Source organism: Chiloscyllium punctatum, chromosome 25 (assembly GCF_047496795.1).
Source record: "Chiloscyllium punctatum isolate Juve2018m chromosome 25, sChiPun1.3, whole genome shotgun sequence".
Classification (NCBI taxonomy): Eukaryota; Metazoa; Chordata; class Chondrichthyes; order Orectolobiformes; family Hemiscylliidae; genus Chiloscyllium; species Chiloscyllium punctatum.
In genome coordinates this window covers 19,286,072-19,308,056 of record NC_092763.1, presented here as the reverse complement: position 1 = coordinate 19,308,056, position 21,985 = coordinate 19,286,072, and the positions used below count along the sequence as shown (strand labels likewise).

The following is a 21,985-nucleotide window of genomic DNA, read 5'->3' as shown; positions in this document are numbered from 1 at the left end:
CAAATCTCTTGACTCCCTTGTTAGTCAAGAATTGATGTAACTCACCCTAAAAATATTCAATGGCCCTGCCTCCACACAGTACTCTAAGTCAGGGGATGCAGTATGTGTGGGGAAAGGGAGGAAGAAAAGCGTGATTCCATAATAACCTGGGAAGATTAGTTTTTAGAAATGGATGTAAAGCCAGATGATGCAGTATTTACTTTTTATGTTGGAAAACATATTAGTGTTTCCTATTATTAATAAAACACTAAGTCAAATTGCTTTCATGAAAAAGTAATAGTGATGAGGGGGTGGTTGTGACATGATAAATTCTTTCTCCTTTGCATAGATGCAACATGTCACAGAGTCATACAGCATGGAAACATATCTTTTGGTCTGACTCATCCATACCGACCAGATATCCTAAGTTAATCTGATCCCATTTCCCTCTTAAACCCTTCCTATTCATATGTCAAAAAGTGTGGCGCTGGAAAAGCACAGCTTCATCTCCTGATGAGGAGGCTCCGCTCGAAACGTCAACTCTCTTGCCCCTCGGATGCTGCCTGACTGGCTGTGCTTCTCCAGTGCACACTTTTTGATTCTGATCTCCAGCATCTGCAGTCATCACTTTCTCCTTCCTATTCATATACTCATCCAGATACCTTTTAAATATTGTAATTGTACTAGCCTCCTCCATTTCCTCTGGCAGTTCATTCCATACATGCACCACATTGTGTGAAAATGTTGCCCCTAAGATTTCCTTTAAATCTTTCTCCTCTCAACTTAAACCTACTCCCTTTAGCTTTGGGCTTCCCCACCCTGCAGAAAAGACCTTGTCTATTCATCCCATCCATGCCCCTCATGATTTTATAAACCTCAGTCTCTGAAGTTCCAGGGTAAATAGCCTCAGTCTCTCCTGAAAGCTCAAACTCACTAACCCTGGCAACATTCTTGTAAACTTTTTCTGGACTCTTTCTAGTTTCACAACATCTTTCCTATAGCAGGCAGACAAGAATTTGTAAGCAGTATTCTAAAGGTGGCCTAACCAATGTCGGATACAGCCGCAACATGCCTCCCAACTGCTGTACTCAACACACCGACCAATAATGGCAAGCATACCAAATGCCGCCTTCACTCTCCTATCTACCTGTGACTCCACTTTCAAAGAACTCTGAACCTGCACTCCAAGGTCTCTTTATTCAGCAATACTCCCCAGGACCTTACCGTTAAGTGTATAAGTCCTGCCCTGCTTTGCCTTTCCAAAATGTAAAACCTTAATTTATCGAAATTAAACTCCAACTGCCTCTCTGGCCCATGTGATTAAGATCCTGTTGTGCTGAGGTTACCTTCGCTGTCCACTGCACATCCAATTTTGGTGTCATCTGCAAACTTACTAACTATGGAGATAGTGAGAACTGCAGATGCCTGAGAGTCAGAGTGGATAAAGAGTTGAGCTGGAAAAAGCACAGCAAGTCAAGCAGCAGAAGGGAAAGGGAGTCAATGTTTCAGATCAGAACCTGAAAGTTCCGATATGAAACATCGACTCCCCTTCTCCTCTTGACCTGCTGTGCTTTTTCCAGCTCAACTCTTTATCCCAAATTAACAACCATATCTCCTATATTCACATCCAAATCACTTGTATAAATAAGGAAAGGCAGTGGACCCAGCACTGATTCTTGTGGCACACCAGTGTCACAGGCTTCCAGTCTGAAAAGCAACCCTCCACCAGTGCACTCTTGTCTGCTACCTTTTTAAGCCAGTTCTGTATCCAATAGTTAGTTCTCCCTGTATTCCGTGTGATCTAATCTTGCTAACCATGAGGAACCTTGTTGAACGGCTAATTGAAGTCCATATATTGAAGTCTTTTGTTGTATGGTTTTATGCCTGTATCCAAGAATTTCAGTTCAAGATAGACTACTTGAAGAGAAGTAAAGCTCAAAAAGAGTTGACAAGATTGGGCTTCTAATTACACTTACAGATAATTTCATAATTGAGCATTAATTTCAAAAGTACAGTTAATTTACAGTTTTCTTTCCTTCAGAAATTTGACAGATTTCTTTATTTGGATTTTGAAATAGTAGCTAATTGTTGAAGAATAGGAAGCATTTGGCACTAACTCCAAATAAACAGTTGTCTTAGTAATATAGAACTTGAGAATTGATGGAGAAAAGATGCATTTTGTTGAAACTTTTCACCTTGCACTCATCAATTCACAAGCATAAGGGAAACCAATATTTAAATTGTATGAGAGGGGAGTGAAAAGGAAATGTCTCTGGAATGCAGATAGGGGTGGGAGGGAAATCTATCCCTGGTGGTGGGGTCTCTTTGTAGGTGGCAGAAATGGCGGAGGGTGATGCTATATATGTGGAGGTTAGCGGAGTGGAAGGTGAGGACCAGGAGGTTCTGTCCTTGTAGCGATTGGAGGGGTTGGGTTCAAGGGCATAGTTGCAGGAAGTGGAGGAAATGCACTGGAGGGCATTATCGACCACGTGGGAGGGGGAATTCGAAGGAGGAGGCCATCTGGAAAGTTCTGTGGTGGAATTGGTTCACCTGGGAGCAGATACAGTGGAGATGGAGGAATTGGGAATAAGGGATAGTGTTTTTACAGGAGGTAGGGTTAAAGGAGGTGTAGTCTAGGTAGCTGTAAGAGTCAGTGGGTTAGAAGTAGATGTCCATAGAGTCATACAGTGCGGAAACAGACCCCTTGGTCCAACTCGTCCATGCCGACCAGAGATCCCAACTGAAACTAGTCCCACCTGTCAGCACCTGGCCCATATCCCTCCAAACCCTTTCTATTCATATACCCATCCAAATGCCTCTTAAATGTTGCAATTGTTCCAGTCTCCACCACTTCCTCTGGCAGCTCATTCCATACCCAAACCACCATTTGTGTGAAAAAGTTGCCCCTTAGATCTCTCATATCTTTCCCCCTCACCGTAAACCTATGCCCTCTAGTTCTGGACTCCCCGATCCCAGGGATAAAGTTTTGCCTACTTACCCTATCCTTGCCCCTCATAATTTTGTAAACTTCTATGAGGTCACCCCTCAGCCTCCAACGCTCCAGGGAAAACAGCCCCAGCCAGTTCAGCCTCTCCCTTTAGTTCAAATCCTCCAACCCTGGCAACATCCTTGTAAATCTTTTCTTAACCCTTTCAAGTTTCACAACCTCTTTCTGATAGGAAGGAGACCAGAATTGCACGCAGTATTCCAACAGTGGCCTAACCAATGTCCCGTACAGCAGCAACATGACCTCCCAACTCCTGTACTCAGTACTCTGACCAATAAAGGAAAGCATACCAAATTGCCGTCTTCACTATCCTATCTACCTGCGACTCCACATTCAAGGAGCTATGAACCTGCACTCCAAGGTCTCTTTGTTTAGCAACACTCCCTAGGACCTTACCATTAAGTGTATAAATCCTGCGAAGATTTGCTTTCCGAAAATGCAGCACCTCGAATTTATCTGAATTAAACTCCGTCTGCCACTTCTCAGCCCATTGGCCCATCTGGTCCAGATCCTGTTGTAATCTGAGGTAACCCTCTTTGCTGTCCACTACACCTCCAATTTTGGTGTCATCTGCAAACTTACTAACTGTACCACTTATGCTCGCGTGCAAATCATTTATGTAAATGACAAAATGTAGCACCTATCCTTGTGGCACTCCACTGGCCACAGGTCTCCAGTCTGAAAAACAACCTTCCACCACCACCCTCTGTCTTCTACCTTTGAGCCAGTTCTGTATCCAAATGGCTAGTTCTCCCTGTATTCTATGAGATCTAACCTTGCTCATCAGTCTCCCATGGGGAACCTTGTCGAACGCCTTACTGAAGTCCATATAGATCGCATCTAGATTAGATTAGATTAGATTCTAATCTAATGGCTAGTTCTCCCTGTATTCTATGAGATCTAACCTTGCTCATCAGTCTCCCATGGGGAACCTTGTCGAACGCCTTACTGAAGTCCATATAGATCGCATCTACTGCTCTGCCCTCATCAATCTTCTTTGTTACTTCTTCAAAAAATTCAATCAAGTTTGTGAAACATGATTTCCCATGCACAAAGCCATGTTGATTATCCCTAATCAGTCCTTGCCTTTCCAAATACATGTACATCCTGTCCCTCAGGATTCCCTCCAACAACTTGCCCTCCACCAGCGTCAGGCTCACTGGTCTATAGTTCCCTGGCTTGTCCTTACCACCCTTCTTAAACAGTGGCACCACGTTTGCCAACCTCCAGTCTTCAGGCACCTCACCTGTGACTATCGATGATACAAATATCTCAGCAAGAGGCCCAGCAATCACTTCTCTAGCTTCCCACAGTTCTCAGGTCCTGGAGATTTATCCACCTTTTATGTGTTTCAAGACATCCAGCACTTCCTCCTCTGTAATATGGACATTTTGCAAGGTGTCACCATCTATTTCCCTACAGTCTATATCTTCCATATCCTTTTCCACAGTAAATACTGATGCAAAATACTCATTTGGTACCTTCCCCCATTTTCTGTGGTTCCGCACAAAGACCGCCTTTGCTGATCTTTGAGGGGCCGTATTCTCTCCCTAGTTACCCTTTTGTCCTTAATGTATTTGTAAAACCCCTTTGGATTCTCTTTAATTCTAGTTGGCCATGTTGAGTCAGTCGCTGGAAATGGAGAGATCCAGGTAAGGGAGGGAGGTGTCTGAGATGGTCAGGTAAATTTGAGGTCTGGTTGGAAAGTGTATGTGAAGTTGATTAACTGGTCAACCTCCTCATGGGAGCATAAGTTGGCATCGATACCGTCATCGATGTAGCGGAGGAATAGGTGTGGAATGGTGCCGGCATAGCTGACTAAGATGGGCTGTTCCACATATCTGACGAAGAGGTAGGCATAGCTGGGGCCCATGCAGATGCAGATGGCTAACCCTTTGATCTGGAGGATGTGGCAGGATTCAAAGGAGAATTCCCTCTGACTCACCAACTCACCTTCCACTGCAAGAAGTGCAAAACCTGCACCCACACCAACATCTCGCCTCCGTCCAAGGCCCCAGAGAATTCTTCAACATCCGACAGAGATTTGTACTAACACGCACACATCACCTACCATGTTTGTTGCTCATGATGTGGTCTCCTCTGCATTGGGGAGACAGGATGCAAACTTCCAGAATGTTTCAGAGAACATCTCTAGGACACAGTCACCAAACAAACCCACCACCCTGTGGCCAAACACTTTAATTCCCCCTCCCACTCCATGATGGATGTGCAAGTCCTGGGCCTCTAATTGGGTCTTTGATATCTCGAGGGATGCTTGTGTTTCAACATACAACATGAATCCTGCAGAGAGCTTCTAGTTCTATGAAAGATTTGTAGGATCAGATCTAAAATAGCTTTGGTGGGCTGAATGATTTGCTCTGCTGTATGACTTTGAGTACATTAGGTGCAAGGTCTGTAGAATTCCAATTCCTCATGACCAAATTCTGCCTCATTCCCAACAAAGTATCAGACATTTTGTATGCCAACTAACTTGTTTCGACTGCAGCTCAGTGGGGACACTGTGAGATGCCTGTGTTTGTGGCCTATTCAAGGATCCCAAGTATAGAATTTAGACTGACACTTCATTGTAATACTGAGTGGGTGCAAAACTGCCTGAGGTACTTTGGCATATTGAGCCATGTTACCCTCTCAGATGGACATTAAATATTACATGATGTTATGGAACAGAAAGCAGGAGAGTTCTCAATATGTGCCCTTTATCCATTGCCACTGCAACAGATTATCTACTCATTTCTCACTGCTGGTTTTGTGGCCTTGCTGAATGCAAAGCAAACAATTTTCAACATGGCATTGGCTACACCTCCAAATATTGATTTGGCTCTAAGATGCTTTGGGATTTTCTGAAGTTTTTTATAAAGAGTGCAGCCAGGGTCTAGATGGAGGGGGGTTGGGGTGAAAAAGAGTAAGAACAATAGTGGTAGGAGCTTAAATACAATTGGAAGACCAGTGTACCTGCTGTTGTCTACAAACTCCAGGATTGTGTATTGCCTCCTTGGAGCTGAAAATGTGTTGCTGGAAAAGCGCAGCAGGTCAGGCAGCATCCAAGGAGCAGGAGAATCGACGTTTCGGGCATGAACCCTTCTTCAGGAATGAAGATTCGGGCTCATGCCTGAAACGTCGATTCTCCTCCTTGGATGCTGCCTGACCTGCTGTGCTTTTCCAGCAACACATTTTCAGCTCTGATGTCCAGCATCTGCAGTCCTCACTTTCTCCTATTGCCTCCTTAGAGCCAGGGTAAAATATATCACTGTATGGCTGCATAGCATTCTGAAGGGGGAGGTCAAGCAGATAGAGGCCATGGTTCATGTTGGTTGCCAACGACATAAGCAGAAAGATCGATCGGGTCCTTCAACAGACTTTGGGAGGACCAGGAGGAAGATTGTAAAGCAAGACATCAAAGATTATTCCTGGTGCCATTTGCTAGTGAGTATGTGAATAGATAGGTGCAGCAGGTGATTACATGGCTGAAGAGTGGTTGTAGGAGGTAGAGCTTGAGATTCCATGATCACTTTTCACTGGTTTTAATTCTGGGACAGATAGGACCTGTATAAGTCAGGGAAGTTAATTCTGAATATTAGAAGGAATAGCATCTTTGCAGAGGGCAAAGGTTTACTAGTGCTGTTAGTGGAGGTTTAAAGTAATTTGGCAAGGGGTAGGATGTTGAGTGGAGGTGAAATAGGGAGTGATGCTTGAACAAATGTTGAAGAAAATCAAGTCCGTGTGGAAGGCAGAACATCATATAGGCAAATTAAGGCACAAAGGAGCATGTCAAGGCTGGATGAAAGGAGTATTGGAGTTGAGGGCACTGATTAACACATTAGTTATGTGATATTATTGCTATCACAGACATAGTTGAGAAAGGGGCAGAAGTGGCAGTTTAGTGTTCAAGGATGCAGAATCTTCAGGCAAGGCAAGAGAAGGGTTTGTTTTATAGAAAATGGTGTTGCAATATTGATCAAGCAGATAATGATTTCACTGTACTATGCGGCAGTGTTCCTTTGGGGCAGCTCAGTGATTAGCACCGCTCCCTCACAGCGTCAGGAACCCAGGTTCGATTCCAGCCTCAAGCGACATTCTCCCTGTGTCTGTGTGGGTTTCCTCCCACAATCCAAAGATGTGCAGGTTGGGTGAATTGGCCATGCTAAATTGCCCAGAGTGTTCAGGGATGTGTAGGTTCGGCACATTAGTCATGGCAAATGTAGAGTAATAAAGGAGGGAAATGGATCTGGGTGGGATACTCTTGAAGAATCAGTTTGGACTTGTTGGGCCAAATGGCCTGGTTCCACACTGTAGGGATTCTATGATCTAGGAATTATTGTAATAGGAGATGATATGTTGGGTTCTTCAATTGAGGTCATATGCTGAGAATAGAGATATTTACCTAAGTCCTAGACTTGAATATGAAGCAATACAAAGCTCCACACAAATTCTTTGTCATCTTCATTCAGTCCTTTAAAAGCTTGTGTGATTTCATTCTAGAAATGTGAACTTTGCTATATGAATGACTTTTACTGGCTAGCTATAGCTTCACAGTGAAGGTGCTAACTGCCCACCTTCTAGAACTGCTCCAGTTTGTGGTACAGTTGTGTTGCATGGATCTATCAAAAAAAAATTGCATTAAATAAAACTTCGAGTTAGCCAAGGCAGCTCCTTGGCATACCATTTTTGCCTATGTACAACCTATGTTAGAAAAAAATGAAAACACAGTGATGTATCAAATATATGAAAAATGCCTGTATTTTTCAATTTATTTGCACCTTGCAATAGCCTGACTTCATACAGTAAAGGCAATTTAAAAGGTTGCAAGTTTGCTCCTGGAAAAACTTGGTAATCTTTTTCTGTTTCATGCGCTATCTTTTGAATGAGCGTGATACAGTCCATTTTGCTATCGGTGCAGTGAAATATCTAGTGCATTTTTTGTTGCTGTGCAAAATCTCAAGAGTCAGTATGATCTTTGCAGCTCCACCTCGGCAAATAAGCAGGTGAGTAGCTGGGCATTCTTCAGATATTTTAGCGTCATTTGACTTCTTGGTTGAAAATGTATAGCATTTGCAGTTACCTCCTTTGTCAGTTCCATTGTGCAGCAATGTAAGTTTCCATGGTTGTCTCTGCTGAAATTTCCATCCTGGCCTCTTGCAGGTGAGGGAAAAGGCTTTGTCGTTGGGCTGGTTGGCATCACTCCATTGCTCTTCGTTCTTGACATCTTGTGCAGTCCTATCTTGTTTGAACCCAGCATTGTGGAACCGGTCAGTGATTTTGGCTTCTGACACCATCTTCCATGCCACCTTCTTCATGTACATGGCTAGCAGAACAGTTGGGTTTCACTCCTGCTTTTTGTTGATGGCCTTGATAACTGAGAGTTTGCTGCTGACGATTTTATAAGTTCCTATTCACCCCAGATTTTTTGGCTGGAGCTTAGCCATGGTATTGGGAAGCAAGAATGTCAGCTTGTCTCTTTTGAGGCTAGCTATGACCACATGTGCAGCACAATTTCTGGAATGATGATAATTATCTGTCTCCATTGTTCCATTTTGTCCACTTTGCTGAGACACATCTCATATGCTAAAATTCGTCTGAGGATTCTATTAGCTTCTTACTGTGTTGGTAGCAACTTGATCTTCACAAACCAATGTCGTTTCCTGTTTTCCTTCACCAGAAGTAGCAGCTTTTTTGGTTCTATTCATGTCACAGACCATAACAGTGCTGCAAACCTTACTTCATTTTCCACCATTTCATGTTGCATTATTTACCATTAAGGAACTATTTGGTAAAAGACAGGAGAACAATCCTGTTTTATCCAAGTTAAAAATGCTCCTTTCTGCATTCTCATTTGGGATGTGGACAAGACCATATTGCAGCCAATGATCAATGGTATAACTGTTTCACCCTCTCATTCTCTAGTTTATTAACTCAGGTTTCTGGCTTGCTAGCTCAGTAACCTTCAAAATTATGTATCTGGCTGCTGACAATGTTAAAACAATTATTCTGTGGCCTTCTACACGGTTGTGGATTCAATTGCTTGGATGGTATCTTTAGCATTTGTCATTGCAAAGTCAGATGTGCACTACCTACCAAGGCTTTCCTGTACACTGAGTCAGGAAGCAGTCATGCATTACATCGACTAAATCAGGCTCTCACTTGAGTGTTCATCATTTTATATTGGCAGTGTTCATGCACCGTAGAGCATATAGCCTTTCTTTTTCAAACCAATCTTGGGCATTGTAGTTTACCTTGAGTACCATTTTTAAGTTAAAAATACATCAGTTTTAACAACTGTATATCTTTTGACAGACTATGGGATCATGCTTCTTTAACCTCGCAGGTGTCCCTGACAAACAGCTATTTTTAAAAGCTGACGTCAGACCCACATGCTAATTGTGCTGAATCAGATGTATTTTCTCAATGCTGGAATGTAGCCGACAGGCAGTCAGTCAAAGAAATTGCTTCCGATCCTGTGAATTTTTTCAAAAAGGAACTTCTTTCTGATTCTTGGCAGTGACTATATTTTGTGCCATTTATACTTTTCTGAGACTTGATCACTACTGACTTAAATAATTATCAATTATAAATTCAAATAAACTATCTTTATGTTAATGTACTTGGATCTCATAAGACCAACAAAACAAAATTCTCTGTCTCAAATCCAGTAGATTTACATTGGGGCTTCTGTCTTTTGTGCATATCATTTTTTTTCAGGAGATGCTGATGTTGAATAGTTATTTTGTAGCAGAATGGCAGTCTGAAAGTCCTGTATGAATTTGCCAGCAATTCACATTGTAGGCATCCACATAGAAACATCGCAACAGAAAATAAAGGTTCTACAGCCAGAACCTTCAGAGACCACAACACTGATGCTGCATTTGTGTATTTCACAATCACATTCTCTGGATTGCTAGTTTGAATTGTTATTAATTTGTGATTCATCTTAGTGAAACAGAGATGTCAACAAACACAGATGGCACATTAAACTATCAGCCCTTTCGATGGATGTAAAAGATTACACTGCACTAATCAGAGTAGGGGCGAATGTTTTTCTGGTTTCCAGTCCAACATTTTTCCCTCAACTAAACCATCACAACAGTTTGCTTGGAAATTCTTGTTAACATTTATGACATTGCCAAAAGCCTATTAACTGCTATATTTTGCTTGCAAGTTTGTTGAGGCTTTTTCAGTGATAAGTAATATTCAGCCTACTTTTGTAAAGTATTCTGAATATTTCTACAGATGAATATTTATATAAAGAAAATCTGTGCTTATATCTGTTATACAACAGGAGTGAACAATTATTCAGCTTTAGGTGTTTTCAATAATTGAGATGCTAGGTTCCTCCTAGCATTTCTAGTTTCATGTAAATATTCTTTTTGGAGAACATGTATAGCAAAAGAAAAAATGAATGCGACACCAACAGGTGCATAGTTTTTAAACTTAAGCATCTGTTCTGTTTTAATAACCATGACACAATTGCATATGTTTTGAATACTTTAATTAAAAAAAGTTTCATAATGTAAAATTTTAAAGTTGGATTGATTTGGAAGATGTTGAATGCACGTAGAGTAGTATTAGACAAAGAGATGGAGTTGGAGGGGAGGCGGAATCCAGAGGTACATCACTATCAGAATTTTTAGAGCTTGCTGTTTTAATATCTGGAAGGGTGAGTGAGTGTTTTGTTTGTGTTGACTGATGAAGAATAAAATGGAACTGAGGACTAGGAGATTGGGATGGTGTGAGCCTGTGCTGATGGAGGGAGCAATTGGAAATATATTTGTGGCAATGCGTGACTGAGTGTGGATCTTGGTTTCCCCCCCCCCAAAGAAGTCTATTGGACTTGAAACATTTAATCTGTTTCTATCTCCTCAATGCTGACAGATCTCCTGAGGTTTTCCAACACTCTTAGATGTTGAACTTTGAGTAGAAATTGTACATAAATGTCAGAAGTGAACTAATTTGCATTGATAGTAGGAGAGACTCGACTAAATTCCATTTTTGGTTTCAGCCCTGGATCATGACTTTGATTTTGACCGTCCAGTTTGCAATATCTAGACTGATATTAGCAGTCTTAACTTTTTGTATTGATGCTCTGACATGAAACTATTTAATGGTCTGAAGGAAACAAAATAACATGAAATGAAATGGTTAAATTTAGCAGTATATAATAGAGATGGTTGGGTAGTTTTAAATTGTGCTGTCTATAAATGAGAGTAGCTAGGACTGGCCGTTAAATGGCTTTGTGCATTTGTATCAATATTTTCTGCATCTTTTCTGCTATTTTCTACTCTCACGCATTGAGTGACTGCAATCTGGAATGTGCTGCCTTGAAAAGATATTGGAGAAGGTGCAATCATGGCTTTCCAAATAGAATTGGATTCATACCTGAAAGGGGAAAAGAAATGCAGAACTTATGTTGGCTAGGAAGGGAACGATGAGGGGGTGGTGATTTCGTGGAATTAGCTAACTTGTTGCAGCAAACCAGTGATACCTCACTGACCCAATGGTCTCTTTTCTATATACAGGTGGCAAAAGTTAAATTGACATTTTACAATATTCATTTATTTGGAAAACATCTTAAGCTAAGTATTTTTTTTATTTCTGAGTTGCAAAGGTATCATATATTAAAGTGCAACTTCAACATCCTGCTGAGAAATATAGCTATTGATAAGGATGGAAATACCTTTTAAGATGCAAATTCTTGTGTCCATTCAATGAGAAATGCTGAGTCTCAAAATTAATTGTATTAAAAATAGAACTCTTAAGAAAATTGTTTGAAAGATGGAGGGACAAGAAACAATGGATGAGCTAAAAAGTTCCATGTTTTGTGTATTATATTTTCAGTATTTAATTGAGTGAAATTTCTGCTCCTCCAGTACTGGATGTTAGGTAAGTGGTCTGATAAGTTAACAAGAGATTTCAAGAGAAGCAGAAAATAGAGGAATGCTGAAGAGTTGGAATGCATAATTGGGAGGACAGAGATACTAAAAATGGAGAAGTGAATGCAGATCTATGATAGAAGAAAATTTAGGGGGAGTAAGGAGAAAAGCAAAAGTGTGAATAGATTGAATGGACTTGAGTCTGGAACAGGAGCCCAGATACACATGTGGATAGGAACAGGGAAAACAGAAGTTATAGAGGACCACTTAGATTTAAAATAAATATGTAAAAGTGTGATGGTAATAGATAATATGAAGTAAATGATAATCGGAAGGAATCCCAATTTTAAACTTGGACAACCTTGATAGAATAATGCCAACTCAGGAGTTCAGTAAGCGTGAAAAATCAACAAAATGCTATCAAGTATTTGATAGGTGGAATAAGTATAACCCAGAGCAATGAAAAGATTTTAAAAAATATTTGTCTAAGGGATGCCAACGTCACCTACCTCTCATCCTTCCGCAGAAAGTTGTGGTGCCAACGCAGAATAGTTGTTAATCCCGAGGGACAGAACCACCATCCATGGATAATTAGAAATGTTAAAGATCAAATAAAGCTAAAATAAAAAAAACATAATTGTGCAAAGGCAGGTGGCAAGTTAAGAAGCTGGACAGAAAAGTTTTTAAATAAAGCAAACAAAACCTAAAATGTTAAGAGGTAGAAGTTAGAATCTGAGAGAAAGCTATGCAGAAAGGTAATAATTGATATTATGAATTTCTCTAAATATTTAACGAAAATTAAACGTAGTGAAATTGGTCCTAAAGAATGTGAGACCGGAGAATTACTGGAAAATAAGAAAATGGAAGATGCAATAAGATGGTACATTAGTGTCATCAGTTCCTAAAAAAAAGGCATCCCTATGTAACAGTGACCACATTATGATTTGAATTTTACATTTTTTTGGAAAGGCACAAGATTCGGTTTGAGATTCAAACCCTAAATGAGGACAGCTACATTGGCATGAAACCTAAGCAAGCTGTGATGAACTAGAATACAGTACTAGGTTCGGGATAGATGAATAAAGACACAGTGGCAGACATTTAAGAGCGTATTTAAAAATATTAGAATAAATCTATTTCTATATAAAGAGAAATTATAAAGGAGAACTACTATCATGGTCAACTAAAGAAGTTAAAGAAACTGTCAAAATTAAGGAAGAAGCTGCGCAACCCATAGTTGCGCAAAAATGAGTGGAAGGCCAGATGATTGGTAAGAATATAAAGAACAGCAAAAATGACAGATGTTAGAGGCAACAGAAATGAGATTATGACCAGAAGAAGCTAGCTAGGCATGTAGAAATAGACAGCAAGAGTTTCTGCAGGTATTTGTGAAGGATAAGATTTTGTGAAGCGAGTGTTGAAAAACTGGAGTGAGAATGGTGAGTTAATAGTAGGCAATAAGGTAATAGTAATGAAATGCACAAATATTTTGCATTTGTTTTTGCTGCACAGGATGCCAAAACATCCAGCAATAGAAGGATCTTCAGGTGACAAGTCTCCAGGTCCCAATGGACCTCATCGTCAGGTCTTAAAATAGGATGTTTCTACTAATTGAGACATTAGTATTCATTTCCCAAATTTTCCTAGATTCATGAATCCATCAGACTAGAAAGTAGCAAATGTGAGTTCTGTATTTAAGAGGAGGTGGAGGCAGTAAACAACACTGTAATCCAGTTAACTTGGCTTCTGTCGTTGGAAGGAGTTGGAATCAATAATCAAAGATTATAACTGTGCACTTAAGAAAACTCATCAAAGGGAAATCATGCTTAACAAATGTTTTGGCATTCTTTGAAAGAGGAGCTTGAATTGTGAATAAAAGCAAGCCTGTAGATATACTGTACATGCAGTCCCCAAATTATGAATGCTCATATTTATGGATGCAATCGCATACAGAGGTGTAATTTTAAAGACTTGATATGCAAACATTTCCTGTACTTGCGGCTGTTTTACATTCTGTTCTGACTTGTGTACAAATCAACTTGTAAAAGGACTCCATAACAGAACCATTCCCAACCCGGGACTGCCTGTATTTGGATTTCCGGACACATGAGGTGCGACATTGACGTTTACTGTGTAATAAAAGCTCATGGTGTATTAGCATGGATAGAAGATTAGGTGAGTGTGTATAAATTGGTCTTTGTCTGTTTAGCAGGATGTAGCAAGTGAAGTCCTGCAGGTGCTCTGGATTCCACTTTGTACAATTTACATCGATGACCTGGGTGAGGCTAGCAAAGGCATCGTAGCTAAATCTGCAGTCAACACTAACATAGCCAGGAAAATATGCTGTGAAGAAGAGTCAGGAAGGTTGCAGATATATAGATTGAATAATTTGGGCAAGAAATCTGGCATATTGAGTATGACATGGGAAAATATGTGATTGTTCACTTTGGCAGGAAGAATGAAAAAGCAGTGTTACTCCAGTGGCACACGACTGCAGAGATCTGTGGTTCTGAGGGATTCAAGTGTTCCTAGTGGATCAATTAAAACATTTCTGTGCAGATTACAGCACCTGTCAGGAAGGCTAATGGTCTGCTCACCTTTTTGTTACGAGAGAACTTGAACATGGAGGTAATCCTGTTTTGCATCAGTTATTCAAGTTATTGATGAGATCATGTTTTAAATACAGTGTGCACTTTTGGTTTCCTTATTTAAGGAGCTTTGTAAATACAGTGGAGGTTTACTACATTGATAGCCCTGTATGGATTGTTTTATGGAGATAAGCTGGACATGTTTCCACTGGAGCTTAAGAGTGAAGGGTGACTTGATTGAAGCTTGTCAGATCCTGAATAGTCTTCACAAGGTACATGTGGAAGGAATTGATTTTATTTGTGGGTCAGTCCAGAACGAGGCTCACTGTTTTCAAATTCGATTTGTCCTTTGGCAGAGTTGAGAATTTTTTTTCAGTGAAGGTTATGTGACTTTGGGACTCTGCTCCTCAGAAGGTTGCAGAGATGGTGCTTATAAATATTTTTGATAGGTAGGTAGGTAGGTAGGTAGTCTGTTTGTTTCTGGACAAAAGGAAATCAAAGGTTTAGGGTGTAAGTTTGCTCGCTGAGCTGTAGGTTTGATATCCAGACATTTCATTACCTGGCTAGGCAACGTCATCAGTGGCGACCCCCAAGTGAAGCGAAGCTGTTGTCTCCTGCTTTCTATTTGTTTGTCCTGGATGGGGTAAATGGGGTTTGTGGTGATGTCACTTCCTGTTTATTTCATGAGGGGTTGATAGATGGTATCTAGATCGATGTGTTTGTTTATGGCGTTGTGGTTGGAGTGCCAGGCCTCTAGGAATTCTCTGGCATGTCTTTGCATAGCCTGTCCCAGGATAGATATGTTGTCCCAGACGAAATGGTGGGTTTTTTTTCATCCGTGTGTAGTGCTATGAGGGAGAGAGGGTCGTGTCTTTTTGTGGCTAGCTGGTGTTCATATATCCTGGTGGCTAACTTTCTTCCTGTTTGTCCTACGTAGTGTTTGTGGCAGTCCTTGCCTAGAATTTTGTAGATGACGTTGGTTTTGTCCATGGGTTGTACTGGGTCTTTTAAGTTAGTTAGTTTTTGTTTGAGTGTGCTGGTGGGTTTGTTCTACTAGGATTCTGAGGGGTCTCAGTAGTCTGGCTGTCATTTCTGAAACTTTATATGGTAGGGTGGTTAGGGTTTCTGGCTGTGTTTGGTCTGCTTGTCAAGGTTTGTTCTTGAGGAATCTGCGGACTGTATTTTTTGAGTATCCGTTCTTCTTGAATATGTTGTATAGGTGGTTCTCCTCTGTTTTCCGAAGTTCGTCTGTGCTGCAGTGTGGTGGCTCATTGGAATAGTGTTCTGATACAACTTCGTTTGTGTGTGTTGGGATGGTTGCTGGTGTAGTTAAGTATTTAGTCAGTGTTTGTCAGTTTTCTGTATACGCTCACGGGTTGGCTCACAGCCATCCTGAACAGAAGGGACTACATAGAGAAAGCCAATGTACTACTCGCAGACACCAACACTTACCAACAGGTGGCGCTAGACCTGACCCTGCAACTAGGAAACAAAATTACATATTCCCTCAGAAAATTCCACAATACCGGACAATTAAACAAGACGGAATTCCAGAAAATGAAACCAGATGGGACCAACACCCCGTGATTCTACGGACTACCAAAAATCCATAAACCAGGAGCCTCCCTCAGACCCATAGTCTCACTACCTGGAACACTAACTTACAGACTAGCCAAAGAACTACACGAAAGAATGAAACACCTAGTAGAAGAGTCACAGCATTCCAACCACTCCACCCAGGAATTCCTAAACTTCATCAAAAACTCCAAAATATTGGAAGACGAAACAATTATCTCATTCGACATAACAGCACTGTTCACCTCCATCAACATCGACCTGGCAAAGAAAACACTTACCACACTTTTAGAGACCATCACACACACCCCAACCACCATCAATCACATTACCAATGAAAACATCATGAAGCTAGTGGACCTGTGCCTCACCACCCACTTCACCTTCAACAACATAATCTACAAACAAACCAACGGCACACCCAAGGGATCTCCGCTATCAGGATTCGTAGCAGAAGCGGTAATGCAAAGACTAGAACAAACAGCCCTACCAACCATCAAACCAAAAATCTGGGTCTGCTGCATAGATATGACACCTTTGTCATCACCAAACTAAACAAGATAGAAGAGACATTTAACATCATCAACAACACCCTCACAGGCATAAAGTTCACCAAGGAGGAAGAAACCAACAACAAACTCGCATTCCTGGACATCACAGTCGAAAGAAAGGACAACGGAGAACTACAAACCTGTGTATACAGAAAACCAACAAACACCGACCAAATACTCAACTACAACAGCAACCATCCCAACACACACAAACGAAGCTTTATCAGAACACTATTCCAACGAGCCACCACACACTGCAACACAGACTAACTTCGGAAAACAGAGGAGAACCACCTATACAACATATTCAAGAAGAACGGATACTCAAAAAATACAGTCCGCAGATTCCTCAAGAACAAACCATGACAAGCAGACCAAACACAGCCAGAAACCCTAACCACCTTACCATACATCAAAGACAGCCAGACTACTGAGACCCCTCAGAATCCTAGTAGCACACAAACCCACCAACACTCTCAAACAAAAACTAACAAACTTAAAAGACCCAGTACAGCCCATGGACAAAACCAACGTCGTCTACAAAATTCCATGCAAGAACTTCCAAAAACACTATGTAGGACAAACGGGAAGAAAGTTAGCCACCAGGATACAGGAACACCAGCTAGCCACAAAAAGACACAACCCTCTCTCCCTTGTAGCCCTACACACAGATGAAAAAAAATGCCATTTCGTCTGGGGCAACACATCTATCCTGGGACAGACTAAGCAAAGACATGCCAGAGAATTCCTAGAGGCCTGGCACTCCAACCACAACGCCATAAACAAACACATAGATCTAGATGCCATCTATCAACCCCTCAGAAAACGAACAGGAAATGATATCACCACAAACCCCAGGAACCCCATCCAGGGCAAACATATAAATAGAAAGCAGGAGAAAACAGCTTCGCTTCACTTGGAGGCCACCACTGATGTTACCTAGGCAGATAATGAAACGTCTGGATATCAAACCTACAGCTCAGTGAGCAAACCTACACCCTAAACCTCCACCTGAGCTTAAATCTTGCAGAAATCAAAGGTTTTCGAGGTGGATAGGAATGTGAAATCTGACACAAACCAGTCATGATCTTGCTGAATGTTGACGTAGGTATGTGTGGCTGAATGGTGGCCTTCTGCGTCTATTTCATGTGTTTCATTTGATAGAGTAATGGTCCATATGGTCTCACCAGCTCAAAGGCTGAATGGAGGAGAATTACTTTTACTTTTAACTGCAACCCTTCCATCTTGCTGTGGAATGTTGAGTTGTTGGACAATGTATGATGTGTTTTTGAAGTGATGTGGCTTCCTCCATTCTGCTGCGCTGCAAATAGTGATGTGATGTCTTCTATTCTTTGTCATCCTTTGTCTATCTCTAGTTACTACAGGCATTACAAGGCACCCCTGAAGCATGTATGCTGTCTTTTCACTGGAAGGAGATGAGTATAAGGCATGTTAATGTATACAGTTCTTAATTTTTTTAAGCAAGCTTTTTAGACATATAATGACAAAGATTTGCATATTGAACTTGAACCTGGACCCTCTGGCCTTAAGTAGGAATACTATCACTGCATTAAAATGTAGTTATTGATAGACATTAAGCGACATTATTATTTGTCTTTCAGCTGCCAGAGGATGTGGTGGAGGCTGGTACAATTGCAACATTTAAGAGGCATCTGGATGGGTATATGAATAGGAAGGGTTTGGAGGGATATGGGCCGGGTGCTGGCAGTGGGGTTGGGTTGAGATATCTGGTCGGCATGGCCGGTTTGGACTGACGGGTCTGTTTCCATGCTGTACATCTCTGACTCTGACAATCCTGTCCCTTAGTTAGGTCCAGACATAGATACGTTTGTAAAAAAAAATAAATAGACAAGGTCCCATTATTATTTCAGCATTCACATAACAATTGACCCATAATAGTAGCTGTGAAGCATTAATTCATGCAAAGTACCAAATTCAGTTTCTCCAATGACAGTAAAAACAATAATTTACTGATGTGCATATTAAATACACAACAAATTCTTCTCTCTAGTCCAAATATCATTTTGTGAAGGAATGTGCATATCACTGTGTGCTATTAAATTGAAAGGATTGCATTTACATCATTCTCCCATTTTTCGTTGATACACTTCAAGTGGGGGCTAGTCGGTCTGGTTCAGAATCCAAAACAATAGTTCATGTTTTTGGTTGGTAACAGTGAAACCTGGCAGTCTGGATGGTCTGACCAACATAGACCAAGGATTCAAGGACTGAATCTGGTTATAGTAGACTTAGGTGGAGACAAACAAGTGTTGAACTTTGGAAAGTCTTGGATGTTTTGTAGTGGATGGAAGTGTAAATATGATAGATTTGTGCATTAATTAACAGTGCTTTTCCTTTATGTGCTATCAATTATAGCTTGTTCAATTCACATTTGTTTTCTTTGAAATTGTTTGGTGAGTTTATTTTGATAACTTTTAAACTAGGTTTTATGTGGCTGGTAATATTTTTCTACATGCTAAGCTTAGGTGAAAAAAAACCAAAGGCGAAAGACCATTACAAAATGGCTTCAGGTAGAAGGGAAATGGGGTCAACAATAAATAGTTAAGTGTGATGCCTATCCTCTCAAAGAATGCCAAACAATAAAAATACTTGAAGTAAAAATGATATTTTTAAAGCCAGAGCTGAAATTACCAACACCAAGGCCTTTCCCCTACTATCAGCATTTTTAAGCAGCTTGCCTTGATCACCTTCCTTGCATCTCATTTAAAATTCTTACTTGCAACTGTAACCAAGTCCTATCCATATACAAAAATATCCTTTGTCCTTTCCTCCTTTTAGTTTGTAGTAATTGACTCCCCATTGGTATCTACAGTGATTAAATTCTCATCATCCACGATTACAGTCTCCATACACAGCTCACACTGATTCTGATTTTATTATCCTCTGGTCTCCCCCAGACTTGTTTCTCAATATAAACTCTTAACTGCATACTCCTACAATCATGCCTTGGTCTTGTCATCTCTTGGTCTCTCGACTGAAATGGCCTTAAATAACTAACAAAGCTAACTCCAAACATTTTGTCACTTGAACCTACAGTACCTGTGTGTCATTCCAGTTCTGAGCACAAATATTAAAGCTGCCTAGTGTTGAGGGAGTATTGCACTATATGAAGTCTTGCTTTTTGAATGCGATAAACTGAAGCCCTATCTGCCCTCTAATATTGATGGATAAGATCCCTCTATGCTATTTCAAAGAAATACAGCGGATTTATCTTTTTCTTCTAATTCCTATTTTATCTCAGTCAGCATAAAGCAAAGTATTTGGCCATTATCACATTATGTGTGGGATTTTGTTGTATACATATTAACTGTCATGTTGCCTATGTGTGAGCACTTTTCAAAAAGTACATAATTAGCTATAAAAAGTGATTTGTGATGCCTTTCATGACCGTCGGACATTACACAACAGCACTTTTTTTCAATGGGTGGGGAAAGGTAACCAGAAGTTACTGTATTTATCATCTTTCAATAAGCAGATTGAGTTATTCAGATTTTCTAAATTCAGTTGAGGAAAACTCTAACTACTGAAAGTCGGAGTGCACTTTTGAGTAATTGGAATTCATGAACTATTTGAGAAGCTATATTTCAATCTCTTCACTCTTTGACCATTTCTACCATTCAACAAGAATCTTTTTGACTAGACCAAAGTTAGTATAATTTGACACAATATTACAGTCATCACAAAGTACAGAATTTTACAATTGTTTAGTGTAATCCACAGAACAGACCAGATGGCGCCTCTCCTTTTTAGAGACAGCAATTTCCCTTCCCACGTGGTTAAAGATGCCTCCTAACGCATCTCATTCACATCCCACGCCTCTGCCCTCAGACCCCACCCCTCCAACCATAACAAGGGACAACGCCCCTGGTGCTCACCTTCCACCCTACCAACCTTCGCATAAACCAAATCATCTGCCAACATTTCTGCCACCTCCAAACGGACCCCACCACCAGGAATATTTTCCCTCCCCACCCCTTCCCGTCTTCCACAAAGACCATTCCCTCCGTGACTACCTGATCAGGTCCACGCCCCCCTACAACCCACCCTCCCGTCCTGACACCTTCCCCTGCCACTGCAGGAAAAGCAAAACCTGCGCCCACACCTCCTCCTTCACCACCATCCAAGGCTCCAAAGGAGCATTCCACATCCATTAAAGTTTTTTACCTGCACATCCAATATCATTTATTGTATCCGTTGCTCCCGATACGGTCTCCTCTACATTTGGGGAGACTGAACGCCACTTAGCAGAGCGCTTTAGGGAACATCTCTGGGACACCCGCACCAGTCAACCACACTGCCCTGTGGCCCAGCATTGCAACTCCCCCTCCCACTCTGTCGAGGACGTAGAGGTCCTGGGCCTCCTTCACCGCCGCTCCCTCACCACCAGACGCCTGGAGGAAGAACGCCTCATCTTCCGCCTTGGAATACTTCAACCCCAGGGCATCAATGTGGACTTCACCAGTTTCCTCATGTCCCCTTCCCCCACCTCACCCCAGTTCCAAACTTCCAGCTCAGCACTGTCCCCATGACTTGTCCAACCTGCCTATCTTCTTTTCCACTTATCCACTCCACCCTCCTCCCTGACCTATCACCTTCATCCACTCACCTATTGTACTCTATGCTACTTTCTCTCCACCCCCACCCTCCCCTCATTTATCTCTCCACCTTTCAGGCACTCTGCCTGTATTCCTGATGAAGGACTTTTGCCCAAAACGTCGATTTTATTGCTCCTCAGATGCTGCCTGAACTGCTGTACTTTTCCAGCACCACTAATCCAGAATCTGGTTTCCAGCATCTGCATTCGTCGTTTTTACCTAGTGTAATCTTTAGCTCCTCGGCATTAGAAGATGTGTTATTGCAAAATTTGTTGATAGCAGAGTAAGAAGTAAGACTTTGGCTCGAGAGGCTTTAGAGAGCAGCGGCTCAGCAAAAAGTACTTTTAACTTTTTTGTTTTACAGCAGTTAAGTTGGCAGTTAGTGGAGTCACTTGTTCCTCTTGCAGGATGTGGGAACTCAGGGCGACTTCCATTGTCCTTGATGACACCTCTGGGAAGTGCACCCAGTTGCAGCTCCTTGGAGACCATGTTGGGGAGCTGGAGCTGGATGCGTTAAGTATCGTTCAAGATGCTGAGTGCTTCATCGACAAAAGTTTTAGTGAGGTGGTCCCACCTAAGATGCAGGCAGAGCGTAGCTGGGTGACCACCAGGAAAGGCAAAGGGAGTAGGCAGAGACTGCAAGAATCTCCTGTGGCCATTCCCATTGAAAACAAGTATACCGTTTTGGATACTGTCGGCGGTGGGGGAGGGGGTTGGGGATAGGTGACCGTTCGGAGGAAAGCAGCAGTAGCTAGGTTGGTGG

At 41.4% G+C, this 21,985-nt stretch overlaps 1 protein-coding gene across 10 annotated transcripts in view; it reads left to right on the top strand.

The window, feature by feature from the left end:
* hdx (highly divergent homeobox) overlaps positions 1 to 21,985 on the top strand; it is an 87,683-nt gene that overhangs the window by 5,144 nt on the left and 60,554 nt on the right. For 3 of the 10 annotated variants that reach the window (XM_072594764.1, XM_072594769.1, XM_072594763.1), the window contains exon 2: positions 8,147 to 8,253. The exons of 5 other annotated variants lie outside the window; for them this stretch is intronic. Coding sequence is in view for 2 of the 5 variants with exons in the window: in XM_072594765.1 (XP_072450866.1) it covers positions 17,994 to 18,032 (39 nt within the window). In the remaining 3 variants the exon portion in view is untranslated. Of the gene's footprint in view, positions 1 to 8,146; positions 8,254 to 17,961; positions 18,033 to 21,985 lie in introns of all 10 variants that reach the window. 2 more of the 10 variants (XM_072594765.1, XM_072594766.1) reach the window with 1 other exon arrangement.